Raw genomic sequence first — 14,981 nt, forward strand, 5'->3', positions numbered from 1 at the left:
ATAAACAAAACTCTTGATTTGTAAGATGAGGTTTGTCTTATTTATATATTGATCTTATTTTTAATCTGATCTTATTTTGAATCGATGATATAGAGTTAAAGAGTTGGATAACAGGGAATGAAAAATTGAAGAGAAGAAGAGTGGGGCTATTTCAATCAAATTGTGTGGGTGAAGAAAACTATAGGAGAGGAAGGGAAGGAGGCGAGTGTATAAAATGGACTTGAATGGTTATGGAATAAGTTTCTTCAAGTAGAAAGAGGATGCCCAAATAGCCTTTCAATGAACACTGTACACTTTTTCCAAAAGTGTTTATATGGTTTGTGGGGATGGATAGATATATATAGTGGGTGTGGGGGACCAGAATATGAAAGGAATTGATTTCAATTACTTCAGTCGTTGCTGCTGAAATGACATTGTTGAATTTCATTAGGACACACCACTGCAGGCTCAGGTTTTCCAACCATTTCTTTTCTGTTTTTGTTGCCTAACTATTATGCTAATATGTATATAAATATACTTTCGGTAAAAAGTTTTGCTTGCCTAACTAGTTTTGACGATGCACATAGCCACACTTCAATTTATATTACTATAATCATAAACTCAATAATAAACTTTTCTTTACCTTCAAACCCAAGTTCCCATGTTTGAATTTTAAAAATCACTTTTTAAGCTCTGTGTAAATCAACTCACGGCGTTGCAGGTAAATAATATATTTGGATATCTGTGATTATCTATGCCAACTAAACCTCTAGTCTCCTCCTAGCTACCAAATTTAGATAAAATCGATGGATTCTTAGCATCTAGATTCAAACCTACATATTCTCCCTTTGCACAAAGCTCAGTCTACCCACTTTTACTGTACTGGGACAGCAACAATTATTACTCAATTACTACATTTTTCCTACTGAAATCTTCCTTCAGGTTTTTGACAGTGCCATTAGTTTTTAATGCACAAATTGTCAGTGTTTTGGAGTTTAAAAAACCTCATCACAACGTTGTATACACAAAATCTACTAGATTTACATATTATGAAAGCATGGATGTGTTACACTGATTGTTAGCATTAGGTTTGTGTCAATCTCATTTCTAGAAAAAAGAGAAATATTCTCAGAAGAGTCTAACTTAACTTCATGGTTTACTCACATGAAACTGATAACATACACAAACTAATGAGCCAATAGCATGGTGATGGAATCCATTCTGACCCAACAAAAATCAAAGTTGAGGCATTAAAGTTGTAGTTCTTTAGGGCATGCCTTCTCATCAACCCAACACCATAGTCTTTTGACTTTGCTTCAATTTGCCACCCCTCCTTGAGCCACACGGTCCTACGATGCAGACACATACACACTACAGAGAGCAAAGTTGTAGATTTCTTTCTCATGACAAGGATTTTGCTAGGGTTTTTCTTTCTCTGTCATTTTCTCTCGAATTCCTTTGGAATCCCATTGGGCCACCGTTGACACTCTTATATCTGGTATATATCTCCCGTCAATTCATTCACTTGGTAATTTGTATTCACGGATTCAATAATATATAAAACATTCATCACAAACAACTCATAGACAGTAGTAATTAAGGTGTGATAGTAGTTCCTTCCCCGAATGCTCGGTAACTTAAAATTATTCTGGAATTTGTCTGGTATAAGATTCTTGTCTAGAAGTTTATGTTGGAGAAGTGATCGACCAAAGTACTTGTATTAAATACTCACGTAAAGAACAACGAAACTTCATTAAGGATTATGATGTAAACGGTGAGGTGGCATGCATCAAAACGATTGATTTCCACCCACAAGTGCCAGCCTGATCACACACATGATTTTGATTCCCAATATATATAATATATATCCAAAAATCTGCGATTGTTTGTTGATAAGTCAGGTTCACGTTATTACTTTTTTGGATTTTGGCCATTTGATTTTGTTTGTGATAAAGTTATTCGGAGAACATCTACAAGGAAATTATAAAAACATGATATTGGTTCTTTAATGTGGTGTGACAAAGAATCGCAAGCTCCACGATAAACGGAATGCTTCCTCCAGCACACGTATGTGTGTGTATATGCAAGAAGCTTTGATTAGCAAGAACAGAAAATCCAAAGACAAAATACGAGTCTGAGGAACAAAGATACTCCTTGGTCGTATCATCAACATCCTTCACACATGTACATTTTGTTATGTCTTTCCATATTAGCCTCTTCTTTTAAAAGACAAACTATGATCCATCAACTCACCAAAAAGGACTTCTTGTCTAGGGCTTTCTCTTCCGTAATACATTGCTTTCAACACTCGTCGGTGCCAAAGATCATCATTATACAAACTCTAAAACTTCTTATATATGCTACTGCAATTTGATTTTTTTATATTCATAGAATATATAGAAATTACCTCTTTCAAGGTGATTTTATTTTAATAATTTACTCTTTCAAATAATACATTATTATTAAGACAAATTAAACATTTTGAAAATAAATAAAAATACCAATATTTATTGAAAGTTAAAAATATCGGTAAATTTAGTGTTTTTAAAGGCTAAAATTTCAATAATCTTGGAACATAAAAGAATAGAAGAAGAAGAAGAAAAAGAAACTAAAAAAATATAAGTCTAATTAGTTTTAGTTTTCTCATTGTAAATAATGTGATGGTTGAATTAAATTTCATGTTATTACGTATGAATTATTCGTGCTTAATGATTTATTGAATCTAAATATTTTTTTTAATAGGAATGATTCTTTTCAATATATTTACCCAAAACAATTCGTAAAATGAAAATAAAAATTAAAACAAAAATCATGTTATTAAAAAAGTGGTTTCAACTAAATAGATAATGTAACAAATAAATGAAAAAAATAAAGAAGGAGAACACCATTATCTTTTATGTCCCATATCATTAACGCAACATCCGTGCAATAGTCTACTTGCAAAAATTATACTAATAATCATTGTTCCATTATCCTGGTTTAAATATTCAACTATTTTACGATGAATAAATAAACATTTTTATATATTTTTTCAATCCCTTTAAAATGAAAAAATAAAATAAACTTCAATTTTCACATTCCTCCAAAATAAAAAATAAACAAACCATTAACTAGGTGAATAATAAAGACTCAATGATAATTTATAATGAATTAACAATAATTTTAATGTTTACTAGAATTCATCCTCTACACATTGTAGAGTGGAAGTTTCTATTAAACACACACTCTTACTCTTACCTTACATATATAAACGAAATACCCTCTCATAAATCAACTACAACACTATATACTCTTATAAAGAAAACCGTGGATATGGTGATACACCAATATAATCGGTTATAAGTTCAAATAATTTGGATTGAAATTAAATTAATGTTATTAACTTTTGTAAATGTAAATTTTGAATATTGGAATTTAGAAATAATTAGAATATTTTTAAATCGATTTCATATTGATTTTGAAATCAGCACTTTTTTAAAAAATTAAATGTAAAACAATTTTAAATCAAATATTCTTATTTAATACTATAATACTAAAATAATAAATAATAGATATTTAATATGAAACGTCATTATATAAAATTTAAGTGTAAAAATGAATAAACATTTTTTATGTAAATAAATATTAATTAAAAATACTATAATAATAAAATAATAAATTTTTAATATGAAACGTCGTTATATAAAATTTAAGTGAAAAAATGAATAAACATTGTTTATGTAAATAAATATTAATTAAAAACACACACCCACTTAATATATATTTTAAGTAATTCAATTTTATAATTATTAATAATATAGAGGTAATAATTACACATTTTATAAAAAAACATATTTTCAATCTTAAAAATATTATTAGAAAATAAATAATAATGAAAATTATTTTATATTTATTTTAATTTTGTCATTAAGTCCATTTATAAAATTTTATACTATTTTATTTTAAAAAAATATAAATCTGAACTTAAAATTCAATCTAATTATTTAGACTTGAAATGCAATTTGATTTTCTTTAAAGAAAAAAAAATTATGGATTTGAATCAAATTTATATTTAGATATAGTTTTAAATTAGGTTTGAATCGACTACACTTTTAAAAATTTAATTCATGTTCACTTAAATATAGCATGATGGTGACTTAAAACTAAACAAATAAATATCATTATATAAATAAATATACTTGTTTAACTTAAACTTAAAATAAATAAATAAATATATATATATATATATATATATATATATATATATATATATATATATATATATATATATATATATATATATACTAATCGAATAACATCGTGTACTAACGTTTTAATGTTGAATTCAAAATTATAAGTGAATTCGACAAAAGTGTTAGATTGTTTTTATTTGATTTAGGTATTGTAAATATATATTTTTTATTAGTAAGTAAAATTGTGACATTGATAACAAAAAAAGTTACATTTGAGGTATAAAATTTGTTAAAACTTTTATACATATGATAGAATTGAATTTGAATCTATTTTGTAAAAAAATTATTTTGTTATCGCTTGAGTATTAAATTAGTCACATAAGCAATATTTACGTAACATTCATCGTTGAGATAAAGCATTATAGCTCAAGTTGTGATTTGTGTTTAATTTGTCATGTATTATTTGTTTATGTATTTAGTTTTGGTCCATGATTGTTTATATTTTTTTTATTAATATTTTTTATGTGATGATAAATTATAGATATATTTTTAAATGTTATGTCAAAAATATAGCTACGTCTAGTATGAGCTTTTGACATAATAAATTAATAAAAAAGAAATAAACAAAAAAAATTACATTGATTAAAAATTGATAATATATAACATATAAGATTTGAAATTCTACATCGTTGGAATTATCCTAAAATATACCTACAATATAATCTATCAGGATACTCCAACTAAAAGGTAACAGTGTACACATGTACATATTAATATTTGTTATATAATAAAATTGAAAAGATAAGTTACAATAATTATTGCAATATTAAATGTATTAACTTATATTTACAAGTTAAGATATTGCAAGAGGCGCAAACAAAAAAGTGATAGTTTTAAGTCAACTTTTTTACTTATATATATTTACTGGAAATCACTATATCCTAACATTATATTAATAAATAGGGTGATCGATGTGATATAATAGGATTCGTAAAATTGATTTAAGTTAATGAAATTTTGAGCATCTTAATATTAATGATGATGGTCCCAGGTAGGTATATGAACATATTCTCCATTTCTTAGGATCAAGTTTTAAAAAAATAAAGAAAAGCTTATTGGGGTTGTGAAGTTATAATATAAAGGAATGCATAAAATGAGATACCGAATAGAATTTTTGAAGAATTAGAAAAGAAAAGAAGTGATAGAAAAGAATAAGATTAAAGCTTTGCTTGTATCAGTTGTTAGGTTTATGCCTAACTTTTATTATAAATCATGGAATTGGGGAACTTACATTCATTTTTGAGAATAAAGTGTTCAAAACATTAGGAATGTTGGATCAATTCTCCCACAATGCCATTTTATCATAATTTTCTTCTCATATTCCTTATTACAAAAAATTAAATAAAAAAGAACAAAATAAATATCTCATTAAAGAATCATAACATATGTGCAGATCAAGATTTGGTCTTTAATTGCTATTTTTAAACTGTGGTATTAAAAAATATTAAAAATTTCTTTTTTTTCAATTGTTTTTTGCTTTTCTTTATAATAGAGTTGTCAAAACAGATAACCCGACTTCACTTGTCTCGGTTCACCACGGGTTGGTCACTTAGTGCATCAAACTGAATCACTTATTAGTAAGCTGAAAAAATTTGAACTCGACTCGACCCACGACCGTTGGTAGGTTAACAGGTTGGTTCATTGACTCACTTAATTATAAGTTTTTTTTTTAAAAAAAAAAAAATATATATATATATATATATATATAATGTCTTTTTTTTATCCCATCTACAATATAATATAAAAAATATTAATTAATAATATTGAAACATAAAATAATAAATAATTAAATTAGATTAGGTGTGTTTGTGAGTCAACTCGGCTCACCTCGGGTTCAACCCAGGTAAACCGACGTGGTGAGCCGGATTGAAAGCTAACCCGCATAAAAGAAATTACATTTTTTTCAAACTCAATCCGACTCAAACATATGGTGGGCCTCGCGAGTTACATCCCATTTTGACAACACTACTTTATAATATAAGAATTAAAGAAAACCTTGACTATTATATTAAAATGGATAAAATACTTTTTATTTTTCCTTAATGATATGGAAGAAAAACAGAAAATAACGGTCATAAACTATATGTAGATATTATGAAGTGGCCTCGTTTCTTTGTTCAGCCTTTTTTTATTTTTTTGTGGTTAGGAAAATTTAAAGTCTAAATAATTATAAAAGAAAATAGAGTCGCCAAATTTAGGAATGTTCATATGTAGGAAGCACGTAATTATAGGATAAGATTGTAAAGTATTCACAAAATAACTAGAAATAGTGAAAGACATAAAACCAAGAAATGTAAACTCTCTCATAAAGCCACCCCCAACAAAATGCCTAAAACAAATACTAAAATGGCATATTTTTCGGATTAATAATGTTTTTATTAAAATAAGAATATTTTTACTGGAAGTTTATCTTATATATTTTAATAATGAAAAATTATTTACTAAATAAATAGATAAATTTTGAAACTGATGAAAAAAAACCTAAGATCGCATTTATAAAAATAGATTTGAATGAGTAAATTTAAGAAGATTTGAAAGAAAAAAATAAGTGAGATAGAAATTATTTGGATTAAGAGATAATAAGAAACAATTAGAAATGACAATAAAATTTATAAAAATTAATTAATGATGTGATGAATTTGATAGATTAAAAGAATATTTTAATTGATAAAATTAATAGTTACTAATTTATGAGATTAAAATTAATTTAAAAAAAATTATTACTAAAATTACTATTATTATTATTTATGCTCTCTTCAATTTTTGAATTGGACTATTTTGCAACTCAAAACAATCATATCTTATTGACTCTAAAACATATCACATCTAAAAAAATTTAAATAAGAATAAAAATGTCAAACCATGTAGAACACTTAACAATCATCATTTTTCTCTTTTCACCATAGTATGGAAATCCTTTAGTCATTCCTTCACTTTTCTATCTTTTTCTAACCCTTATCAAAAATTGAGGAAAGAGTTCAAGAAAAATAAACATGTTTAGGAGATAAGTTTCTTCACATTCTTTGTTTTACTTAGTTTAGTTTTTGTTTTAAAATAAAACTCAAATTTGTGTTATATTTTGTATAATTACTAATGGTATCTCCTTATGAGGTTACCACCTTTTAGAGAATAAAGGATTAAGGAGGAAGTTAGCCCAATCCACATCTTGTTTTTGTTAAAAAGACCCACTTAGAAGTAGAAATGAGAGCATATAGAAGAAGGAACCACATGGACACTTATGAGAGATTACCTTTATGATAATTTTGTAATGAGTATGGAATATTCGCCATCTACCTCATCATTATAATTTTCTAGGAAATACATTTTGTATTTACTAGATAGCCCCTTACTTTTGCTAGATAGTCCTTCCCATCTTTGTAATTTTCTCAAGAAACCATTTCCATTGTCTATTAAGTAAGGGCTTCTCACTATTTGGAAAAGGCTGTCAACTATTGAATTTGAGAAACAACAATCACCACTTATCATGGATGGCCTAATACCCAAAGTGACCTAACTCATTCCATCTCATATCCCCTTTCTATTATCTCCATCTTTTGTCTGTTTTATTCAAATTTCTTTATGTTTTTATGTTCTTGTCCATTTTATGCTTTTGTACCTTTTATTGTTCATATATTTTTGTCTCCATTTCATATTCATTTGAATATTCTCTTCCCTCTTTTGAGCTCTTTTGAAGTATATATTCATATCTAAATAACATTTTAGTCATCTTAAATTAGAAATTATTGAAGAAATATTAACTCACACACCTTACACTCATTAAAACTATAAGATGAATTTATATAAGCAAATCATTCCAAATTAATTGAAACAAACACAACATATGTGCACTTTTCTATTTCTATGTATCATATATTTGTATCATATTTGATTTTTATTTTACCTTTTTATATTTAAATCAAAACTTATGAATAGAAAAATATTTTTGTATTTTTTTAGAGTTTAAATTGGGATCAATTCTAATTCCAACCAAAATTTCCTATTTTTTTTCTAGTTTTCTAAATGATTTAATACAAAATATTTTGAGTGCATTTAAGTTTTTTTTTTTTGCAAACTTTTAGTTACAATTTTAATTTTTTTAAGAAAATAAATTAAAATTTGTGAGGGATGAAAAATAAAATTATAATTTTGAGAAAATAATTGACTTTAGTTTGGTTACAAATTACAATCAATTTAAAAAGTTGTATCAAACTAATTTGTAACAACGATTTTCATCTCACTTAAAAGTTTTGCACATAATATCAACATTATTTCAAATACACAATTGGATTAATCTTAAGCATAAATATAATATAATAGAAAGACAAATGTGTATTTGAACATGTATTTGTCACAATTCAAATCATCTTGAATACATAGACCCAAACATTATCTATACAAATTAGGGTGTCAAAACGAGTTAGACCCGATAAGTCAACCTATCAGCCTACTAAGAAAAAGGTGAATAAGGCTAAAATTTTCAACCCGACAACCCATTTTGACCCAATCCACTTAGTCTGCCACATTGGTGGGTCAACCTATACTAGTTTTTTAATTTAAAAATAAAAAAAATAATAAATTAACTTTTTGTATTATAACTTTTTAAAATATGTAAATATATAATAATATTTTAATTTAAATTATTAAGATTTACAAATTAAATTCTAATTTTTAGTTATAATATAATAATTTAAAATGTAAATGCAATATTTATTTTAATTTATTTAATTAAAAATATTAGTTAATTAATTAGAGATAAAGCCAAATTATAATATATAAATGAGGTGTGCAAACCTCACCTTAAAGGTTTTGTGAGATTGAGTTAGAGTTAAACCCACCTTCTAATAGGATTCAAACATTTCCTCAGTGCTAGGAAGGTATTCGTTTTGTTCTTAAAAAGCTTCAGTATAAAAAAGGTATCAGTCGCTGAGGATGTCTCATGATTTGAATTTGTTAACTCAGAGAACAGGTTAAAAGAAATTACAACAAAATTAGTGTAAAACAAAAGGTAAATGCATAAATTGATCACCTGCATATCAAGATTCTCCACTTAAGTAACTTTGAAGGCGAAGGAAAATTAATATCGGATAAGATGTGAAGTAAATATGGTATAGCCACAATGTAATGACCTGATAATCCTCAACTGCTGAATATCGAATATGGACGAAGAGTATTAACATTCAAACCTTCCAGTGATGTTAGATCCCAAAAGGTGGTGCATGAAAGCATCGAAAAGTTTTACAGATTGGTGTTAGACCATAAAGGTAATTATGAAAGCAATGCCACAAAATGAATGGGGCAGAAGATAAGTTGACAACTAGGATCAACTATTGCAAGGTCCAATATACTTATTGCACAACCATATATCTGTGAGAATCGGATTAAGCATGTTCTAAATTAAAAACACACTTTTGGTTTATGTACAGCTCCTACAATATTTTTTCTTTCTTGTGTGAACAACCGCTAACCAATCAAAACAACAGCTGTCAGATAGGATAAAAGATTCTTCTTTCGTACATGTAAATAAAAAAACCAAAACAAAAATTCAAGGATGACACTGCCATTCTGATATCCGAATGGTTGTGAACAAGTCCTTCATGGGAGAAACTGTAGAGAAATGAGTTGTTCTCGAGAAATTGTAACAAAACCTACTCATCCTCCTGACTTGACTTCCTTCTCTATTGACCTTTAACAAAATGATTACACAAAAAATTGTACAGAACTCAAAAATAGCTTTAAAAGACACGAATGTAAGGCTCGAAAAACTGAATATGTTACAAACTAGACAAACCTGAGTTCATTGAGTACTAGCCTCTAGCATGACATCAGAATTCCTAGCTCCCGTCACTACACTATCACCAGGTAAAGTCAACTACAACTATAAATGTGAGGAGTGATATGATTACAAGGGGCAGAGTGATACATGGAAGGCCATAATTGAAGAATGAATACAACTTTTTATCTTACATAGGAGAATCTGGAATTAAAAGAAGCAAGCAATACGCAAGTAAATTAAATTACTTTGGTTCCACAAACTGTTTGTCAAGTGAACAGAATAACCCATATTTCATAATCACTTTTCAATCCATACATATTTTTCTCTTTCAAAGAACTTACAAAAATAACAAAGACAAAACTAATTCCTCCATTAATTACTTTCCCCTGAAAAAGTTGCAAAGCAAATCAGACCGATCCTCAAAGGCAAATCAACCACTCGGGCACTGCATAGGAATCTAATAAGAGTAACCTCAAAGGCAAAGGGATTAAATACATATAATATCGAAGATGATATAATTTCATTAAATTCAAAATTCAACAAAAAAACCCGTTTGCAAAATGCATCAAAGCTCGTCCTCCATCCTCAAGTACTCTCCCACATCGGCCTGGTGCAGAACAACGATGCCATTGGGATCCAACTTCCTGCAATCCTGCGTAGACTTTGCGGCGATACCGAAACCCAACGGCACATCCGCCATGGAAAATACAACAACTCCGTCGCCGGCGGCAATGTTGTCCGTGATTCTGCCCAACGCGCTCTTCAAAACGTGGTTTCCGTACAAGAAAGACATCTCAGACTGCGGTTTGAGCCATACTTTGTGTTTGGCGTTGGCGGCGAGCAAGTTTAGGGCCTGGACGGTGAGGTGGAAGCTGCCGCCGTGGGTGTACTTGCCGATGCAGGTGCCGAGCGACACAAGGTTAGGACGCGCGACGTTGGTGGCGCGCTTGACGAGGGACTCGCTGGCATAGTAGATCTTGTTCTTGTGGAGGCGGAAGCAGTAGCGGCCAGGGTTGGCGTCGGGGCCCTCGTGAGAGGGGTTCTCGACGATGTTCTTGAGGTTGTTTCCGACGAATTTGAAGAGTTTCTCGAACACTACGCTCGTCTCCTTCTCATCCAAAGGTCTCATCTTCCTCTTTCTCTCTCGCTCCCTCCTTCTAGGGTTTTACAGCGAGATTAGGGTTTTTGGTTTTGTTGACTTCAGAAGATGAAAAAGAGACTAATGCCTCAAAAAGACACCAAAGCCCAAAACGGGAACAATAATTTCTTTGGGTCTCTTTCGGCCCATTGTTTCTTTGTGCCCAACAAACAAATAGCTAGGTGTGTATGGTTACTTTACTTCTCTGTTATTTTTATACGTTTATTTATATATTGTATTGATTCAAAATGTTACTATTTTATATCTTACTAGAAATACATGTCCAAAGGATCTTTATAATATAATTTCTATTATTACTCAATATAGAATATTGTTTAAGCTATAAATTTATTTTTACAAAAGAAATACTTTTATTTTGATTTGATTTGGCTTTTTGATGAATATAAGTGTTAATTAATCTTTTTAATTGTTTTTTTTTTCACACGTAATAGTCAAGAATAAAAGTTATAATTGTATAAAACATCAATATTAATATATATGTGGATATTGTAAATAGTTTGTAGACTATTGGTGCATTAATAAAAGTTACAATTTGTAAATGGAAAATGAAAAAAAAAAAAAACTAAGTCAGAAAGCTTAAACCTTTCGAAATTTCACCACCAAGATTATAACTAGGTGACAAAGATGGAGAGTTGACTGTACGAATACATTAAATTCATAAGTTTTGACTGTACCTTTAAAAATAATACATGTGTGCTCTTCGTAAAATTTCGTGTGCTGATGTGATGCTTATGACATGTACTATAGTTTGATGATTTAGTTTTTTCAAACATGGTATCAACAAGATCATAAATGGGTACACTTTTAGTATCACTTATTGAAACTTCGATCAATGTTTTAGCTTGAAAAGTTTATTGTTTCATCTCATACACGTTACAAATAACTTTTTGAAAATTCTTCGTTGCTTGTAGTGGTGTGAAATGCAATGTTTTAAAATAAAGTTTAGAAATATTGGTTCTCATGTTTAATGAGTTGTATTTTCAACTTAAACTTGCTAAAATATCCCTTAAAATTGAATGTAATATAACAGATGTAGAATAGTGAGTGAAGATAATTTATTTCTTATGCGACATTTTTAAATGTAATAATTGCTACTCTATCACTTTTCAAACTATAAGTTTGATTGAGATGTGCGCCTCAAAATGTCTTCTATCTCACCTCAACACTATAATAAAATATAAGAAAGGAAAAATAAAATGGATGTTTTAAGTTAAGAAAGTCATTAATAATAATTTACCACCAATAAAAAAAATAAAGAAAGTACGTATACATTTAGTTATAATTTTTTTATTTACTTATGTTTTTTCAATAGTATAGCACGTGATATTGGTTAGTCCAATCTTTAATCATCTCAATATTCATATATATGATTGCAAATAGTATAACAACAAAAAGATCATTTTCTATTTTCAATTCAACATTATTCATATATTCTTATCGTTACTAAATGCAAAAAGGGTTTATTTAGTCATTATGTTCGTATCACAATAGGATCATATCACAAAATAATTAAATTTGATGTTAAAAATATGCAATGACATTTCGGTAGATGTTTTCATCTTTCATGATGTTAAATGAAGATGGTAATTTTTTTTTTCAAAATTTCAGAAACAACATTAGTCATTATCATATTTCTCTTCAATATTTGTGCAAAACCTCTTACTCTCTTTCATGTTTGCACTATATCTTTCAAATTTTCAAAAACAATATTAACATCCTCATTTTTCTCTTCCACTTTTTCGCAAAACCTTTTACTCTCTTTCATCTTTGCACTACAAGCTAAATTTGTAAAACAAGTTTTTCAACCTATTCCACTTTGTCTTATCATGATTGTATGTCTTAAATATGTTTTTAGGTTTTTAATTCAAAAGAGGAAAATGAATGACAAAGACAAACATAGTTGTAACTGTGTATTAATTTTTCATAATTTTAATAAAAAAATATTAACAAAACAAATTAGAAAAAAAAAACCCACAAATTTATATGAGTTTTTATAACATTCGTCAATTAACATGTTACTGTATGCTTCTAAATTTCTAAAAATATAATAATAATATTTTAAAACTCAAATTTTTTTTACAATATTATCTGCTTTGTTATTCTTATTTTCTTAATAAATACAATAGATTATATTTTTCATAAGCATCTTATCGGATTGTGAAATGAGTGTTTTTGTCCACAAGAAAAAGTGAAAACAATGAAGAACATAACAATAACTCACAATTTAAGTACCTACGGATGACAATGCTCGTACCTTTCTAACAGGTCAGAGAAGTGCCCAGAATGTAAGCATAAGAAAAACATGAAAATATTATATTATGCTATTGAACAATATTTTACAGTATATGATCCAATCTCCTAGGATTAATATTGGAAAAGAAATTAAAAAGCAGAGATAGACGTGAAGCATACATTACGTAACCAAAAACTTCAACAATTACATAAAGAACACGCCACCTGTCCCGGAAACTAGAAGTAACAAAACAGAGTATAGTGTTGCAAAACCATATTCAAGGTTCACATACTAAGAAAAACTATGTACTCCAAAGAAACAAAGGATTAAAAATCAAATCCACCGGCATCTCCAAAACCAGCATCATAGCCAGCATCGTAAGAACCCACATCAGATATCATGTCTCCGATCAGAAGCCCACCCAACGCTCCGCCAAGCAAACCCGCTCCCAATCCCATTCCAAATTTGTTCTTCCGAGCTCCTTGAGCAGGAGCAGGAGCAGGAGGGTAACCGTACCCGGGTTGCGGCGCGTACCCGTAAGCCGCTTGTGGAGCGTACCCATATGCCGCTTGTGGCGGCGGAGGGTACCCATATCCGCCCGCATATTGTGGCTGCGGGGGAGGAGGATACACGACGGGATACGAGGCAGAAGTGGACCCCACCGCGGGAGCAGGATAAGCCGTCACCGGCTCCGTCTTGGGAGCAGGCGAAATCACAGGCGCTGACGGCGCTGACGATATCGCGGGCTCAGTGAATTTTTCGCTAAATCTGTAAGAAAAACTAAAAGATCCTTTGGGTTTGCCGGAGGGTTTTCTGACCTGGTAACTGACATGCTGGAAGGATTTTCCATCACCGGGTTGGTCGAGGAGCTCCCTGATGGGGACGAGGACCTGGCCGATTTCTTTGTCGGCGGATAGGTTGCGCTCGCAGCGGAGCTTGATTTCGAGGGTCAAGCGATTCTGCCGCGCCAGCGATTCGTCGATGGTGAACTTCTCGGTAACTTTCCACGCGGGGTTGGTGCCGCCGTTTCTGTCGACGGGAGTCTTGATCTTTTGGACGCCGGAGAGCGAAACGACGGCGTACACGTCCATCCTGGAAAAGAGATTCACGTTTTTCAGATCCTTCGCCGATCCGAGGCTGAGTTCCAGCGTTCTGTGTTCCATGGTGACGGCGACGAGGGTTTCGGTGAATTCGCAGATCAGAAATATGAATCTGAAGTTCTTTGTTGCGTTGGTTTTATCTTCTTCGTTCGGAAACTAATTAACACAAATTAAGGTCAACCATCTTGAACTTAAAGTGGCAGTCTTTCGTATTCACGCGTTTTAATAATGATATCCTTTTTTTCTCGGGTTTTATTGCTGTAACGAGATAATTATTTGGCAGAAATAAAATAAATATATTTCTATTACTTTTTATACATATTTTACTTTTTCAGTTATATTATTTTAAGGTTTCGTATATCTTCATAGGGTAATGGTAGGTGAGACATTTGACATTATAAAAGTGTGTCAGAGTATTTATCATTTTTATATTTTAGATTTTTTAAATGAAAAAATGTTCTTTTCACACGATTTGGTTGTCATCTAATAATTTTTATAGAAATAA

At 29.7% G+C, this 14,981-nt stretch overlaps 2 protein-coding genes across 2 annotated transcripts; both read right to left on the reverse strand.

Moving 5' to 3' along the window:
* Positions 1 to 10,191: 10,191 nt before the first annotated feature.
* On the reverse strand, positions 10,192 to 11,190 carry LOC124825363 (RNA binding protein). Its single transcript, XM_047297967.2, has one exon. The coding sequence runs from the start codon at positions 11,111 to 11,113 to the stop codon at positions 10,550 to 10,552; it is 564 nt and encodes a 187-aa protein (XP_047153923.1). The 5' UTR covers positions 11,114 to 11,190; the 3' UTR covers positions 10,192 to 10,549.
* A 2,239-nt stretch (positions 11,191 to 13,429) lies between these two features.
* On the reverse strand, positions 13,430 to 14,704 carry LOC124825352 (protein SRC2). The gene has a single exon (XM_047297955.2). The coding sequence runs from the start codon at positions 14,537 to 14,539 to the stop codon at positions 13,703 to 13,705; it is 837 nt and encodes a 278-aa protein (XP_047153911.1). The 5' UTR covers positions 14,540 to 14,704; the 3' UTR covers positions 13,430 to 13,702.
* Between the last annotated feature and the right edge of the window lie 277 nt (positions 14,705 to 14,981).

The sequence above is a fragment of the Vigna umbellata genome, chromosome 1, assembly GCF_029865625.1.
Source record: "Vigna umbellata cultivar VRB3 chromosome 1, Vumbellata_1.0, whole genome shotgun sequence".
In the NCBI taxonomy this organism is placed as follows: domain Eukaryota; kingdom Viridiplantae; phylum Streptophyta; class Magnoliopsida; order Fabales; family Fabaceae; genus Vigna; species Vigna umbellata.

Coding starts and splice junctions, on each gene's coding strand:
- LOC124825363 (XM_047297967.2), bottom strand. CDS start 11,113: ATGAGACCTTTGGATGAGAAGGAGACGAGCGTAGTGTTCGAGAAACTC.
- LOC124825352 (XM_047297955.2), bottom strand. CDS start 14,539: ATGGAACACAGAACGCTGGAACTCAGCCTCGGATCGGCGAAGGATCTG.